Source organism: Chrysoperla carnea, chromosome 1, assembly GCF_905475395.1.
Source record: "Chrysoperla carnea chromosome 1, inChrCarn1.1, whole genome shotgun sequence".
In the NCBI taxonomy this organism is placed as follows: Eukaryota; Metazoa; Arthropoda; class Insecta; order Neuroptera; family Chrysopidae; genus Chrysoperla; species Chrysoperla carnea.
In genome coordinates this window covers 117,939,130-117,957,382 of record NC_058337.1, presented here as the reverse complement: position 1 = coordinate 117,957,382, position 18,253 = coordinate 117,939,130, and the positions used below count along the sequence as shown (strand labels likewise).

The window sequence follows — 18,253 nt, the reverse complement described above, 5'->3', positions numbered from 1 at the left end:
TCACTTTTACTTACAACTGGATAATATCAGTAACAATTTTTTTGATGAAAGTAAAATTTAAAATACATATTGTTTTACAATTTTTAATATACATAAAAAAGTCATTAATTCATTTAATTTTATTTAATTAACAACTATTATAATTAATAAATGGTGTGTATGTACCATTCTCAAATTAAATACCTCATAAGCATATTCAGGTATTTATTTTTTTTTGTTCAATACTTTTAAACTTCAAGAATATGATGGAGACTTCGTGTTTAGTTTAATCACGTTTATATGTTACAACTATGTATAATTGAATGTCGTTTTAATTGTATTGTATGGTATTTCTATCGGAGTAAAACAGAACGCTTATCTTAGAAATAGACTACAAACCTTTGCTAAAATTTTTCGAATGAAATATGATGTTCCTACATATAAAAGTAAGTTTAAGCACCATGTCGTCCGTTTTGCGCGGTACAAATGAGAATATGAATGCCATATCTCTTGCTGTCTTATATCCCTGCACTAGCAAATATGTACAGCGGTACTGGAATACTAACTCTGCATAAGAATTTTAGAAGCGAATTCCATAAATGTCGCACAGAAATACGATCTTGTTTACAACTGTATGTTGTTGAAAACTTCCACTTCTTTGCACAATTTCGTGTATAATTACTTTTAGTTTCAAGTCTTTAAAAATACCTTAAAATTTAATCCAAAAAATTTAATTTTGCTCTATCACATCCAAATTTTATCCTATTTTAATGAATCAAGTATGTAATTCTACTAAATTTGGGTCATTCTTTTCAAATTTATGATCAAAATTAACTTAGCTCTAATAGGTTTCAAGAATATGGAGTCCTGATCTCAGAATTGAGCAGATAAGTGATAGCTAGCGAAAATTTGACATCACAGCTGAAAAGAATGGCCCAAAATTAGTGGGTATCAAAAAAAATTCCAATAAGAACGGATCAAATTTGTCTGTATTATCAAAAAAATCGAATTTTTCAACTTTATGACGTCATCGAAATCCAAAAAATGTAATTTTGCTCTATCACATCCATATTTTATCCAATTTTGATAAACCAAGTATGTAATCCTAATAAGTTTGGGTCATACTTTTCAAATTTGTGATCAAAATTGACGTAGCTGTAATAGGTTTCCAGAATGTGAAGCCCTAGTCCCGGAATTAAGCACATAAGTGATAGCTAGCGAAAATTTGACATCATAGCTGAAAAGAATGACCCAAAATTAGTGGGCATCAAAAAAAATTCCAATAAGATCGGATCAAATTTGTCTGTGTTATCAAAAAAATCGAATTTTTCAACTTTATGACGTCATCGAAATCCAAAAAATTAAATTTTGCTCTATCACATCCAAATTTTATCCAATTTTAATAAATTTCGATTTTTGCCCCAATTCCTAGATCAGTTTTTTGTATTTTTAAAATACGTATTTTCGACTACCAAGTAGTCATCATCAGTAAGAATTCGCTAGTGAATGTTACTCTTTGCTAATTTGGTGGCGGACTGCACCATCTAGGAATTGGGGCAAAAATCGAAATTTATTTCGACATATCCTAGAGTTCTCATTTATTATCTTCGATAATATTTATCCAATTTTGATAAACCAAGTATGTAATCCTAATACTTTTCAAATTTGTGATCAAAATTGACGTAGCTGTAATAGGTTTCAAGAGTTTGGAGTCCTGATCTGGGAATTATGCCTAGCTAAATGATAGCTAGCGAAAAACTGACTTCACAGCTGAAAAGAATGGCCCAAAAATAGTGGGTTACAAAAAAAATTCAATAAGATCGGATCAAATTTGCCTTTGTAATAAAAAAAAACCGAATTTTTTAACTTTATGGACGTCATTAAAATAAAAAAAAATTAATTTTCCTCTATCAAATCCAAATTTGATCCAATTTGAACAAACCCAGTATGTAATCCTACTAAGTTTGGGTCATACTTTTCAAATTTGTGTAGGAAACGAATGTAGCAAAAATCTACATGCTAAAATTCTTAATGATTAATTACATAAAAACAATTCGATTATATATTGTCTTAATGTCCGATCAACCTTAAGTGTAAATTATGTGTATATGAAGTATATTACTATTGTATAAATTAATGAACATTTCTGTTGAAAACTATTTATTTTTTTCTAATACTTTCTCCTCTCTCTAAAAGTATTTCTTCTGATATGTGTTTTGTTGTTGTGTATTAACAATAAATAAATACAATATAATTTTATTTTTTTTATTTATTTTTAATTATTTTTATTGTTTAATATGAATTTGTTATTAAATGTTTCTTGTGTGTGTGTGTATCCATTTTTTTTTTTTTTGTTATTAATATTCATAAGCAACTTTGTTTTTGATAATGTTTTTTAATTATGGAAAACTTTTAAAGAGTATCATTTCAAGCATAATATGCTAAAATAGTTAATGTGTAAATTCTTATTGTAGGTATCCGTGACCATGATTTTCTTTTTTGGGTTAATATAAGATAAGAGGTTAAATGCGTGCCAATCATTATTAAATAGATGGTTTTATCCTAATTGTTGTGATTAATCGCAATAAATCGCAGCATCTTAATGTAGCTATAAAACAGATTATGAGTCAATGCCCAATAGGGGATAATCCTGATGTTAAGTTTGCCATATAACCCATAATAATATAAAAATAGACTTGATATAATGACAAAATTTGAAAGTGAAATTAAAATTGGTTAAAACACGAAGAAGTTAAAAGCAATCAAAGATTGCATTCAAAGGTTGCCCATCTCCTTTTAATAAAATAAAATTTTATATGTAATCTCTCACTAGTATGACGTCACTAGTGGGTATCTTTCTATTTGTTTAATTAGGAATTTTAAACTTGCATAGGTACTAGTAAAGATTTTTAAAAACCAACTTAACTTTTTTATTCATAAAATGAGTATTCTTCATCTACAATGATAAACAAAATTCAATCCTGAAAAAGTTTCTACCCTGACCTGTCCACTTGACATTTTTTGTAAAACATGTATACAATTCATACCTTTTTTTATCGTAATTGCCAATTTAAAGTTTATGTAGTATGAATTTAAATAAGTATACTTAAGTATTTTGAAGGAAAAGTACAAAAATTTTATTTTTAATAATTTCTGAAAGAATTTTTTATAAAAAGTTAATTGTGACTTTTAACATGTTTCTGCACAATTTCTCAAAAGCTTAATTTGATAATTAATTTTTTTTTTAAATTTAATTTTAAATACTTAAATTTTCCTTGATTATACGTGAAATTAAAAATTCTACCAAAGTAGATAATATTGTTGTGAAGTAAGATTTTCAAAATTTGTTTATTATTTATTGGTTTTGATTTTTATTGAATGTTTGTAAAAGTTTCCGCATTCACTATTTAAAAGGATTAATGCAAGTAAAAGCTCTAAACATTTGCATATATTGACATGCAAATATGGAAGAAATTTAAAACTTTGACCTTATAATTAAAATACCAAAGTAAAATAATACAACACAAGGAAAGGTATTTATTTATTCAATAGTTGATAAAAGGATATCATTATTTTATGTACTAATTTGTTCAATAAAATTGAACCTATTGTACATACATTTTTCGATATTATATTGCAATCCAATTTCTCATAATAATATTATTTGTTTATAATAAATAAAGTTACTAAAGAAATTCCCAACTTGACGCTGGAATCGACGTTGAGTCCCAGTAAAGTTTAATGAATGAAACCATAATTCGCTTACCCTTGGCCAAAGGCAAAAGTTTTGGTTTGCCAGTTAATTCTAGCGGTTATGAGAATGGCCCCAAAATAATAAAGGCGTCCAACTTATACTAAACACACATAGTGGTTCAAATTCCAGTTGTGGAAAACTCGATTGTATGTAGCGAATAATTGATCATTTCACTTAAAATTGTAACTGTCTTACCATGAAACGTCAAGATATGTCGAAAATTTCGATTTGGAAAGTGATGTTTGTCTATATTGGGCTATTTACATATAATCTTTCTTACGTAACTAATACTTAGAGATTAGGGTCGGGTCTTTGGTCATATGCCATTTCCAATAATCGGACCATTATTTTTGAATTCGTGTACATATGTGGTGTGTTTATGTTTGGTATTTATTACGGTATGTTTATGTGGGGACATATACTAATATAAAGTACTTACTGGCACCAATATTTCATACACTGCGTGACCTATGACACTAATAAAACACCTTATGTATGACTTTACTATTAAAACAGTACTGCTTGCTGTACATAGTAATATAGTTGATACAATTTGATTTAATTCTATTAAAAAATATTTTGGCATGACTTGGCCAAGGTCATGATAGGCGCATGTACATACATGCTACTTTATAATTTGTATTTTAAAAGTTTTGTGTACGTTCAATAAAATGGCATGACATCTGCCACTGCCGCATGACATGCCTGGCATATGTTAAGTATCTCTCGCTTAAATTTTTTATTTGCATGTTTTTGAATTGAAGCCATATCAGAAATTTTTTTCAAAAAACATCTTAATAGTGACTAATTATCAACAAATGCAAACAGATTGAAATTGGAAATTCAATATCTCAATATATTCAAACTTTGTAGCATTGTTCTTTCGTGTCATATTTAGCTGCTACGATATTGGCCTATTTTACAAATTTACCAGTTCTATTGCTCCAAATAAACTCAATGGCGACAAAAATAGCTTTAAAGCTTTTTATGTTTATGACAACAGTCATATTATTGTACAGTACATATTCAAAAATCTACACCCAACTGCTTATTTAAAAATAGCTCTTTTTGTTTTTTCTTTTAAAAAAATCGATTATCATTTCTAAATTTTCTTAATTCTTTGTTATATTATCTCCTGGCCAAAGAACTGAAGGGTGTTAAAAGTTTGACGTGTCTGTGTGTAGCATCGTAGATCCTAAACGGTTGAACCGATTTTTTATTTTTTTGTATGTTTGTAAGGTAATTTGATCGAGAGTGTTCTTAGCTATGTTTCAAATGCGAACTTAGGATTCCTTCCCCCAAAAACTAAACAAGGAGTAATGGGTTTCAATAAAATCAAGATCGGTTCATCCGTTTAGAGGAAGTTGTGATATCACAAACGACTCGATCGAACCTGTTTTTACGTCGTGGTACAATCAATCTGGCATTTTGACTGGAAAAAATTTCAATGGTGGATCTGAGGTTATAGATCGTTAGGGGGGCATGTAAATAACTTTAAAAAAAATAAGAGAATTTTTCGTTCCGCTGTTTTTGAGAAAATCCAAAAAAATGGGAAAAAATAATTTGGAATGCGTTTTTCTCGGAATCTATTGGTTTAAGGGAAAAGTTTTTCAAATAAAAAATGCAGAAGACATTGTCCGCTACATTTTATGCCATTGAAGCAACGTCATACGAGTTAAATTACAAAAAGTATGTGGCGCTAAAGTATCAAAAAAGTGTTTTTCACAATTTTCATTAAGAAAAAATGATTTTTTTGTAAAAGTGTAAATGAGAAAGTTGTTTGACTCAAAATTAGCTTCAACTTTTATTTAAACAATTTTTTTGTAAAACTTACCGTTTTTGAAATACTGCAGCTTGCTGAAGAGTACACATCGGACATTTTATACCGTGCTGTGTTTGAGATTGTTGTAGAATTTAAAATTGAATTGATTGTTCGAAAATACTTTCAACTGCAGTAAATTTTTTTTGACAAATATTGAAATAAACAGTTTACAACGTTACCAATGTATTATCAATTATTGTAAACTTTTTGTAAACATAAATTTAACAAAACATAGAAGTTAAAAATTGTTTACAATAACTTATATTGCAATTCAAAATTTTTTTATTTCATAATATTTTAATTTTGCAATTTTCATGAAATAAAAGAGTAGGAAATGAACTTGATATCAAAATTGACAAAATGAACTTGATATCAAAAAACGTCTCGTGGCACTTGATGTGAAGAACGATTGTTTTGCTTTCATCCTTGAGTAATTTTTCGATTGTTAAATCATCTCTGATTATGCTAGCTCTTATTAATTTTTCCCGAATTTTTGAATCCACAATTTTTTTTTTCATCCACTTCAACAATTGTATTACACACGAAACAGATATTCATTTTTGGAGAGAAAAATTTTCAGACCCTTACTCTCCAAAATTCACATAGGAACTGAAAAATGTACTATTCATAGACAGTTAGGCAGATGTTAGAAACCGGTCCTTTGTTCGTACTATGCCGACTCGCCCGGCGAAAGTGACAAAAGAACCATTAACTACGGTGCGTTGCATTTTTGGCCTATAGCTCGGAAACGGTAAGTTTTTCATAAAAATTTCTCATTTTCACTTTTACAAAAAAATCATTTTTTCTTAATGAAAATTGTGAAAAACACTTTTTTTGATACTTTAGCGCCACCTACTTTTTGTAATTTAACTCGTATGACGTTGCTTCAATGACATAAAATGTAGCCGACAATGTCCTCTACATTTTTTATTTGAAAAACTTTTCCCTTAAACCAATAGATTCCGAGAAAAACGCATTCCAAATTTTTTTTTCCATTTTTTTGGATTTTCTCAAAAACAGCGGAACGAAAAATTCTCTTAATTTTTTTTAAAGTTATTTACATGCCCCCCTAACGATCTATAACCTCATATTCACCATTGAAATTTTTTCCAGGTCCGGCCGTTTTTTCGTCTAGATTGACTGAATCATCGGGGGTTCCTTTAAATTTTTAATTTTTTATTATTAAATGTTTTTTTTTTTAGAGTATTTGGTTTTTAAGATATACGCGAAGATACGTCTTTTATGTTAATTTAATATCATCAAAAAAAAAGTTGGTATATGACCAAACTACCTTAAGCGGCAGACTTCTATGTATCCCCCTTTTTAACAAAGATTTCTTATGTGGTTCGTTTGGTGGCAAGCTTTGTGCTCACCTTTTTGTTAGCTAAGGTGGTTCCATAATTTGATACAACCAACACCCTTAAGGTAAAGCAAATTAAATTTGCAATCAACCGTGCGTAAATAATTACATTCGAATATTTAATTTTTTTTAAAATAATATTTTAAATTATTATTAGTATATTATTATTGATATTTTTAATATTAAATGCATATAAATATGTATATTTTATTTATATTATATAATTATTAAAATTTCAATATGCAAATTTTTATTACCAAAAAATTACATTTTAATATTATAAATAAATAACTTAAAATATTAAGGGTACTTATTTTTATATGCAAAACAATAAATATTTTCTTTTTTTAGTTTATTTCATGTTTAAATTTATAAAAATAATTTTACGGTACATTTTTTAAAACTCAATAAATTTTTATTTATAATATCCATTTTAATTTTTTCGTGTGTGTCGTGTAATTTGCTTTAGTTTTAAAACAATTTTTTGGAAAAGTTCAAAAGTTTACAAATTTTGCATAATCGTAATAAATTTCTTGACATTTATAGTAAAATCGAAAAGAGGGCTTTTATGATTAACTAAATAACCATCTGGGGGTATCAAATCACAGGAACATTGTCTTTTGAATTTTAAAGAACAGAGCCAACAATAAGAGAGTGTAGTACCAGAGAATACAGGTTACATTTTTACTAAAGTACAAGATCATATTGTTCAAAGGATCACACCCTGATGTACTCATAGAAAATTATACATAGAGTACGCGAGGGATCTGCTAGCCTGTTAGTGGATACGATATGATGAATGAGAGAGAAGACTGCCAGTGAGTTCCCCTCTGTCTTAGTCATAATCATATGTACATATATATTCTTATTATGTAAGTACAAGTTATGTATTCGACAAGGACACAGGGGAACTTACTAGCAGTCTTCTCTCTCGCTTCGCATATCGCATCGACTTACAGGTTAGCGTTTCCCTACCTTCATATCTCTATGGATGTAGTTAGGATTGCTCCCCTACCTCCAAAGATTGTACGTAAAGATTGTTGCTTCAACACGAATTTCCAACTAATAGACTAAACTTTTCGAACTAAGATATTTTTATTAAAAATTAAAAATCAAACTTTGTATTTGACTTAAGGTTGATCGGAAATTAGAGTAATTTATACATAAAAATCTGAATTTGGAATGTTATTAATTGCTAACTCATACGTATAAAAAAATCTGACGAATGGTTCTTATGTAATTAATCATTAAAAATTTTGAACATATGGTTGTTTTAAAACATCCTATAGATATAAAACTTAAAACTTCTCTTTTATGAATTAAATCTGATACAAATTCACGCAAATTTTCGCAGTCAAAAGACGATTAATTAATATTAAATTTATTATTATATAATTACATATATCCGGAAACAAATAGTGATGTGATGTTATCTTAACTCAAATGATTCATTTACAGATTAAAATTTTTAATTTATATGTGTACCATAAAATTGCTGTCTGATAATACCTATTGTTCAACTTAAGAAAACTTTAGGTTATATAAAATCCTTATTTTCTTTAAAATTAGCTACGGTTCGAAAACATTTTTAAGAAGTAACCGATTAAATTTCATATTAATCTAATAAAAAAATTCAATATTTGTCCTTATTCAAATTAAGATGAGCATTTCTGTGGGCTGTATTATGCATTTTGTTAAAATATATCCCCTTAAGGACCCACAATAAAAATATTTAGCTAGATTATAAAATTATTAATTAGCTAGACCGGTTTCGATTGCTTTGGCAATCCTCTTCAGTAGCATTAAACCTCTTAAAATTAAAAAGTCTTAAAATTAAAAAATATTTACAAATCCGAAAAAAGAACCGCATCAATCTGAAACAAATAATAATAATAAAATATTACCCTTAAAATTAAAATAAAATTATTTACCCGATTATAATAATAATAAATCTTTATGTTACACCCTCTAAAATAATGTAACTGCCTGCTTTCACCTAAAACACAATAAAATATTAAGTTTTAATCCTAAGATAGGATTATCGTTATGAAAATATCAGAAAACTAAGGGATTAAGCCTGAAAATAAAATGTAAGATAAGAAACGTTGTAAATATAAAATAAAAAACACAGAAATAAAAATAAAGAGAAAATTAGATTACCAACAAAATAAACATTTTAATCCTCGGTATACCTAAAACAGAATAAATAATTAGAATTTAGAAAAACCTGCAACAAACCAAAATAAAATTAAATGAAAATAAGCAAATTAAAAACAAAAATTAAAAAATAAAAATAGAATTAATTAAAGAACAATAGAATAAGTATTACCAAATGAAGTAAAATGGTGTACCTAAAACAGAAGAAATTATTAATTAGCGTACCTAAAACAGAAGAAATTATTAATTAGCGTACCTAAAACAGAAGAAATTATTAATTAGTGTACCTAAAACAGAAGAAATTATTAATTAGCGTACCTAAAACAGAAGAAATTATTAATTAGTGTACCTAAAACAGAAGAAATTATTAATTAGTGTACCTAAAACAGAAGAAATTATTAGTTAGTGTACCTAAAACAGAATAAAATATAAAATAAATAAAAAAAATGAAAGTGAGCAAAATTATAAAAATACAAGAAAATAAGTTGAAAAAATAAAAAATTTTACCAAATGACAAACTGAAACAAACAAAAAATCAAATTAAGTAAAAATGATAAGCAAAAATAAAAAATAAAAATTAAATCAAAAAATAATAATAGGAAAGATAAATAAAAAAGATGAAAAATAGCATAAAATATCGATTCTCGAGACAACACAAATGAAACAGGTAACTAAAAGAAACCCTGCCCAAATTGTTTGGGCAAACAAACACAATTTGGGCAGGGTTTCTTTTAGTTACCTGTTTCATTTGTGTTGTCTCGAGAATCGATATTTTATGCTATTTTTCATCTTTTTTATTTATCTTTCCTATTATTATTTTTTGATTTAATTTTTATTTTTTATTTTTGCTTATCATTTTTACTTAATTTGATTTTTTGTTTGTTTCAGTTTGTCATTTGGTAAAATTTTTTATTTTTTCAACTTATTTTCTTGTATTTTTATAATTTTGCTCACTTTCATTTTTTTTATTTATTTTATATTTTATTCTGTTTTAGGTACACTAACTAATAATTTCTTCTGTTTTAGGTACACTAATTAATAATTTCTTCTGTTTTAGGTACACTAATTAATAATTTCTTCTGTTTTAGGTACGCTAATTAATAATTTCTTCTGTTTTAGGTACACTAATTAATAATTTCTTCTGTTTTAGGTACGCTAATTAATAATTTCTTCTGTTTTAGGTACGCTAATTAATAATTTCTTCTGTTTTAGGTACACCATTTTACTTCATTTGGTAATACTTATTCTATTGTTCTTTAATTAATTCTATTTTTATTTTTTAATTTTTGTTTTTAATTTGCTTATTTTCATTTAATTTTATTTTGGTTTGTTGCAGGTTTTTCTAAATTCTAATTATTTATTCTGTTTTAGGTATACCGAGGATTAAAATGTTTATTTTGTTGGTAATCTAATTTTCTCTTTATTTTTATTTCTGTGTTTTTTATTTTATATTTACAACGTTTCTTATCTTACATTTTATTTTCAGGCTTAATCCCTTAGTTTTCTGATATTTTCATAACGATAATCCTATCTTAGGATTAAAACTTAATATTTTATTGTGTTTTAGGTGAAAGCAGGCAGTTACATTATTTTAGAGGGTGTAACATAAAGATTTATTATTATTATAATCGGGTAAATAATTTTATTTTAATTTTAAGGGTAATATTTTATTATTATTATTTGTTTCAGATTGATGCGGTTCTTTTTTCGGATTTGTAAATATTTTTTAATTTTAAGACTTTTTAATTTTAAGAGGTTTAATGCTACTGAAGAGGATTGCCAAAGCAATCGAAACCGGTCTAGCTAATTAATAATTTTATAATCTAGCTAAATATTTTTATTGTGGGTCCTTAAGGGGATATATTTTAACAAAATGAATATTTGTCCTATATCACCTACGCAAATTCTGATAATGTATTTGTCTAACACCTAATACTTATATGTAATATTTTTCTTCTAAAAGTAATTAAGATAAGATTAAATATTTCAAATATTGCTTTGATTAATATTTACCTTTAATCTAAGTTTTATTATACTTGGCTCTGCTTGGTACTAATTAGGAAAAAAATTTTTAATCTTTATTTCTGAATTAAAAATATTAAATTATATTAACGATTAAGGTAGTACCAGCATGAAATCACTTTTCGACAGATTTGGCCGAATTTTTTTTCTCGGGTTTATAATAGCTTTATTTATGAATTCCTAAAATTTCATAATTTTTGACCGTTTAGATCGCGAGATATTTAAAGACAAAGTTCGCGATTTTGAGGGTCATGTCCCATTTAAAGCATGTAAAATGTCCGGTCTCTCCAACTATTTTTTATGATATTATTATATATTGAAGAAAAAGTAGAAAAAATGTTTATACAATAAAATTCTAAAAAAAAAATTTAGAAATTAATTTTCACTTTCGAGATATTAATTTTGACGTAAATTGATCGAAATTGGGACGTTGGCATAATTATTTCCCATTTTAAACGGTCAAAATTTCTGAAACTTTGGGAATTAATAGTAAGCATTATTAAATTCTTAAATTTAATTTTTCGTTAAATTCTGTCGAAAAAAAAATTGCACCATTGCTTTAACATAGAAACTGCAAATACCATGCTGGAAATACCTTAAATGTGTTTTTTAACAGATTTGATTGGTTATATTAGTAGAGATTTAAATTAGTTGGTTGACAACATGGGAAACGGAAATTATTTTGACATGACAAATGAATCTCGTTTATTAACATTGACGTATAAATATTCGAATTTATCATAAACTTTGTGTTATTATGTCCTGTTTGAGAGTAAATGATACAGAGTCTTCCAGTCTATTAAAATAAAGACATATAATTTAATCGGGAACCTAAAACTTTCTGAAAAATGGAAGGCTTTCTTCCGGAAGACAAGGTCGATTTTAAAAATATTGCGTTTGAAAGTTTTTCAGACTCAATTTTTAAAAAATGACCATTCTCTTTTTTGGACCGAGAAAGTTTTGCAATCGTATTTCGCCAATAAGCTGCCCAATGTTGTATTCCAAGTGTATTAATATTTCAAAGTAATCTAATGGGGACTGGATTCCACGATTCCAATTATATCAAAAATTGTACTCAACTTCTTTTTAATTTCCAAATTTGAAAAGTTTTTAAGCGTTCGTTTCTCTGGTGTGAGACTATTATGAAATCAAACCAAACACAAAGCAATTGAGCTAATTGTTGAAATATACTGTTTATAAAGTGCTGAAAACTACCACAATTATGGTGGTCTTTTGGACGCCATTTGTTTGGCTTTTTGAAAATTTCGAAAATTTCCGAAAGTATTTTCTAGAATTTTTTTTGTTTTTCGAGAAATTTTCACTAGACCACTAATTGAATCTTCCTGTAGTTTTTCAAATGGCTATCTTTAATAGTTTTGGAGCAAATGGACACCAAAGTTTTGACCTAATTTGCGCCGTCATTGGTAAAAAATTATGTTTACGAAAAAATGTTTCAAACAAAAAATTAATTTTTTTTGTTGTAAAGAAAAATTTTTTACATTTAAACTTTTGTTCTATCTCTAACGGTTTACAAGATGGATTCTACATAAAGATCCAATTGACCTATGTTCCTCATTTACGAACTCAAACTCACTTTTTACGCTATAAAAAATCAGCTTGATGTATCTTTTCGTTTTTAAGCTATCGTAATGACGGACGGACAACTGGAAATGGATGGTGATTTTATGAACACCTATACCAAAATTTTCTTCTTTCCATGAATATTTTTAAGCGTACCTAACTTGGGACCTTGATGCTTATTTTATAAATACGGAGTATAAAATCGTCTTAAATGATTACAAAATCATCAATTTTCGCAAATAAATTTTGTACTATATACTTTTTCTTCCCAATGATATTTCTTACCATTGCAAAATTAAATCGAAAAAGTTTATATGTAAACAAAAAAAATTAGCAAACAGATCAATAAACTTTAAATTTATAGACGCAGTTTGTTGTTATTCATAATCAACAAACAAATTCGATTAGACTACGAACCGGGTAATTTCGATACACATATATATTGGACGATACACGATATATGCTTATAATGTAGTATGGGCATTCGGCCAACAATCAAAAGCACTAACTGTGAAATGTTTATGTCATCAAAACAATTTCGATAACACAATAATTTTATTTTGAAAAATTATTTATTTGCACATCGAATAACATGTAGCTGTATTATCATGTTTTTTATTAAATTACTTTGTTCCAAATAAACAAAACACTTTTGGATTTGAATAGTAAGGCCATCAACTCATATTTATGATATATTTATGATATTTTATCAAAAAATTCTGTTTTGTGCTAAGGTCGTGAATGTGTAGGATTCAGTTCGTAAAATTACTCACCTCTTGTGTGTGCCTCTTTTACCACTAAAATTAAAACCGTAGTTCGAATTATAGCCGCATAGAGAAACTTTTCTAATTTTGGATAATCCAAACTTTATTTGATCGATATAGGACATTTAAAAGAAATTAATTACAATTTTTTTTTAATAATTGAATTTTTAATTATATACCACGTGTTTTTTTAATTATGTGTTGATATTTGTAATTGTAATTACAAATTACTATTTATTTATTTTTAAAAGAAATTTACTTTTCATTTTATTTATTGGAAATGTATGAATATATAAAAATTTGTTTCATGTGTAATAATGATGTATAATAGTTATAGTGAGTGTCAAATAAGATGAACCTCATATTTTTTGTCTCTTTTTATTTTTATGAAATAAGTAAAATGCCAAACATCCACAAATATAAAGTTAATTCGAAAAAGAAAGTAGTTTTTTACTTCGAAATAAATTTTGTTAATAAAATTTGCGACTTAACGAGATAAACTTTCGAGTATTAAACACGAAATATAATCCGTGGCTTTGATTTTTACATCTTTCACATTAATTGTTGTGATTCCTGTAAAGAATAATTCTAGCTCACTCCAACAATTATCATTTGCCTTTTTTTTCGAATTAAGTGAATATAATCGTGTTTTTTTTAACAAATTGGATCTGATCGCCGCGCCGCGGCCGTTTATGTCACCGAGATAGAAACAAAATCTACAAATATTTCAGACAGATATCTTCAACTTTTCTAAGATTGTATCCTCAACTTTTTGAAAATCACAAGAAAACATATGATTCGCGAGAAACATCAAGTTACTGCATCGTTATGACGCCAATGCAACGTTCTATCATAGCCTCTGTTCCTTAATACATGCCAGCATGTTGGCATCCACGGTTTGACATTTTATTCTTAATTTAACATATATCACTAAGGATATCATTACTCTGATCATGTTGGCCATTATGATATTCAAACGCAAGCGTAGTCAGTTCTGTATTATAAATGGCATAGAAATTAAAATAGTTAGTTTATCAACCAATGATTTACCTTCATAAATAATTTCTATTCAAATTCTTACAAAAAGAAATGATAACAATTTTAAATAAAAATTATTAAAAAAAAGTGTTGATTCCGATTAATAGACTCGAAAATGATCGAAAGGGTCGAATTGAAAGGTTCATCTTATTTAGCATTAACGCTCAATGAATTATTTATTTTTTATGTCTTTTCTTAAATTAATTGCACAAAAAAATGTTTGTCCTGTGATGGTTCTTCTACCCTATTCGGTTTTGGTGTTTCTGCATCATTTAATTTTGATGTTGTCGTTTCTGATACTTCCTTATCCACAGAATTTGGAGAACTTTGTGCGACTGCATCATTGGGTTTTGGTGTTTCCAAAACTTGATTGCTCACGGTATTTGGGGGAATGTCCTCTTTATTTCGATTTGGTTTTGGAATTATACAGCAAATATTCATATAAGATCCTTGGCAATAAACACTACAAAAAATAATTAAGCCTGTATTATAATGTTTGGTTAATTGTAGCACTTGGATATAGCTAAACTTGGAGGGTAATAATATTTTAATGTCCGATCCAAATCGTTTCAGCCAAAAGTTTAAATCATCTTATTAGTCTTTTTTCCGTTATCTGTCCGTCTGTCTATCACGACGATAACTCAAAAATGAAAAAAGATATCAAGCTGAAATTTTTACAGCGTACCTAGGACGTAAAAAGTGAAGTAGAGTTCGTAAATGAGCAACATATGTCAATTGGGTCTTGGGTTCGTAGGACCCATGTTGTAAACCGTTAGAGATAGAACACAAATTTGTAAAAAATGAAAAAAAAACTTTCCTTATAAAAAATTATACAATTTTTGTTTGAAACATTGTTTCGTATTCATCACTGTTTACCCGTGAAGGCGCAAATTATCCGTAAATTGTATAGTATGTATTATATGGGAATATCAGTTGTTTATGTTTGACATGTATGTATGTTTAATGTGACAGAGAAATCAACACAGTCAATGCATGGTATTTCAACAATTAACTCAGGCAATTGTTTGTTTTTACTTGAATTCTTATAAATAGTTCAGTTTCAGCTGAAAATGTGATTTCCTAAGTACCAGGGAATTTTTGTTTCAATTTCGTTTTCATACATCTTAATTTTTTCAAGGAAAGATAGAAAAATATGGCATAGATTTATTAGAAAATCGGCGAATTGAGTGTTCCTGAATCATTGCCTATGCTATCTAATCAACACTTAAAAACATTCCTTTGATAGAAAAAATATTTAATGGATTTTTTTTTAAATAGTTTCATGAAAATTTATGTTTTGTTGATAAGAAAATGCCATTACACATTATTTCATAAATTTTATTGCTATTATTCATTGGAAGCATGTGTGTGGGGTGCATTGTCTTTTTCTTTTACGATCCGTATTAAATTTATAACAAAAAGTTTTTAATGCCCAATTAAAATGATTTATTTTATTATTAACGTTTGATAGAAAAAAATTGAAAAATATGCGATGTTAAGAATATACATTTTTTATCCTCTCTTCAATAGTCCAGCCAAATTGGGAACAATATCATTTTTATATTCGATATTTAAGATATTTTATTATATCTTTCATATCTAATACAAAAGGGAAATTATGAAAAGAAAATGATACAAATATGTAGTTCAAGTATTATTTTAACCATAAAATGCTAGTAAAAGCACCAACCAGCTTTTATAAGCTCTTATATTTATAATATTTATGTGCAATTGCCTATATTAAAAAAGTTTGGATGAAAAAATGTATACTACTTGGAAACCAGATTTTTTTGTGGACGTTCTTATGTATAAAACAAAGAGGGAATGTGTTCTGTCTGTGATGCGCGCCGTATCGTATATGTACAAGTGATACATATATAACTACAGATCATTCCTTCTTTGTCTTATGCATAAGAACGTCCATAAAAACTTTTCTTCTTTAACAAAATTGGCTAACGAGATGATTTCCAACTTGTATAGAAAACATACAGGCCTCTTTCAGATGTTATATGAAATATCTGTTCGACAAGTTGTTTTGTTTATATTTTTTTTACTCGTGTCCAAAATTAGTTTGATTCAAAAGAGCCAAATGAAATTGAACAATGAATTCTACTCTAAGACCATTACTTATTATTTTTTTGGAAATTAGAAATATGTATTTCCATAATTTAATTTGTTTACATTTGTTTTATTCGAGCACAAAATACAATTGGCCAAATAATAATTGAGCATTGAGTTATTTCATGTCTGTGAAAGTTGTATTATTTTCACGTCTTTTGATTTTTCTTTATAATTGGTTTTGTACAATGGAAAATTGTTTTACAAACACACAATAAACAATTTTATAGAGCTAAAAATTAGTTTTAAAATTTTCCCTAATAAAATCTTAACACAATGTAATTAAAACTTACTCGCTGTTGACTTCACCACCAATTTGTCGACAATATTCCCAATTTGTACACTCACAATTTTGATCTTTTATACGATTTTGTTGTGGGACCATTACCGGCTTTTCATCAGCAATTTTCGCAGTATAAACATTTTGAATTGCGTAAATAATACAAATTAAAATACAAAATGTCACCTTCATTGTTATAAATTAATAAAGTCTCTTATCGTTGTGAACAGTCGACAAAAGAGTTAACCAAGATATGATTCAGTTTGAAATCAGTCTTGTGGGTTTTGTTAGGAATTTATAAAGAGAATTCGATACATGGTTTATAACTTCCGTTATCAAAATAATTGCAATACAAGAATGGAAGAAATTAAACTGGTTTACAATATATTTGTTTTCGTGGAAATTTTTGCTGTTGTTGGCTACACATGGCATACTAAGGCTCAAGTGTATAATTAGAATTTTTCGATCAGCAGATGTTTAATTTAAAGGCTCAAAAAAGCTTATTATAGGCAGACGTTTACTCAAAGAATATCTGGTTAAAATTTCAGCATAGGTATCCATACAAATTTTTAAGAAGAAAATCATTGAAAATCGATATAAAATACACTGGCTCTTATAGACATCCCAAAAAGGACATATTTTAAAAAGTTTTTGATAATTTTCACTTGGAACAATTGAAAAGAAAATTCTTTTTAATAGAAAGTAAACATATTAGCAATGACATAGAAAAGAAAAAAACCAAGTGTCGCCATCTATATATAAGGAATGTACGAGGAAGGTAGATTTAGGGTTGAAATTATTTTTATAATATTTTCAACATTGATGCTGAATGTTATTATAACTTTTCTGCTTTGGTTTTCGAAATATCGAAAGCTGAATAATTGAAGAAAATTTTCTATATTTTGAAAATTACTCCATATATCGAAAAATTTTATTCTTCAAATTGAAAATATATATTTGTTTTATTTGTTTACCTTCAATTCACATGCTCATACATCCGTAACAGGTCCATTACGTAAAATTTTAACAATTTGCAAGCGTCAGTCTAGCGGTTATCAGACAAAATTTTCAACTGAAAGATGTGAACTTCTAAAAAAAAACATTCTTTACAATAATGGAAGTCACAAATGATAAATTATAGTGTATTTACACACTCATTCTAACTTGTTTTGTTTTTCAAAAAACCCACAAATGTTGTTGTGATTTACTAACAAAATTTAACTTGCAAGGTTCAAAATACATACTTATGTATCGAGTGTCGTCTGATAACTTTTGTATTAAGTGTCATATTAAAACTCTTGTATTGAGTGTTCTCGTTACATTTGTGTATTCATTTGGATCCACTGTAAAGAGCCATCCATAAATTCCGTAACCCAAA

At 27.3% G+C, this 18,253-nt stretch overlaps 2 protein-coding genes across 3 annotated transcripts in view; one reads left to right on the top strand and one right to left on the bottom strand.

Moving 5' to 3' along the window:
* The window catches only part of LOC123301297 (probable serine/threonine-protein kinase DDB_G0271402), an 86,213-nt gene that overhangs the window by 21,471 nt on the left and 46,489 nt on the right, over window positions 1-18,253 (top strand). The gene's annotated exons all lie outside the window — the stretch shown is intronic.
* Window positions 13,729-17,131, bottom strand: LOC123301311. The gene is made up of 2 exons (XM_044884050.1): window positions 16,889-17,131; window positions 13,729-14,940 (listed from the first exon to the last, which is right to left on the bottom strand). The coding sequence occupies exons 1-2, from the start codon at window positions 17,065-17,067 to the stop codon at window positions 14,673-14,675; spliced, it is 447 nt and encodes a 148-aa protein (XP_044739985.1). The 5' UTR covers window positions 17,068-17,131; the 3' UTR covers window positions 13,729-14,672.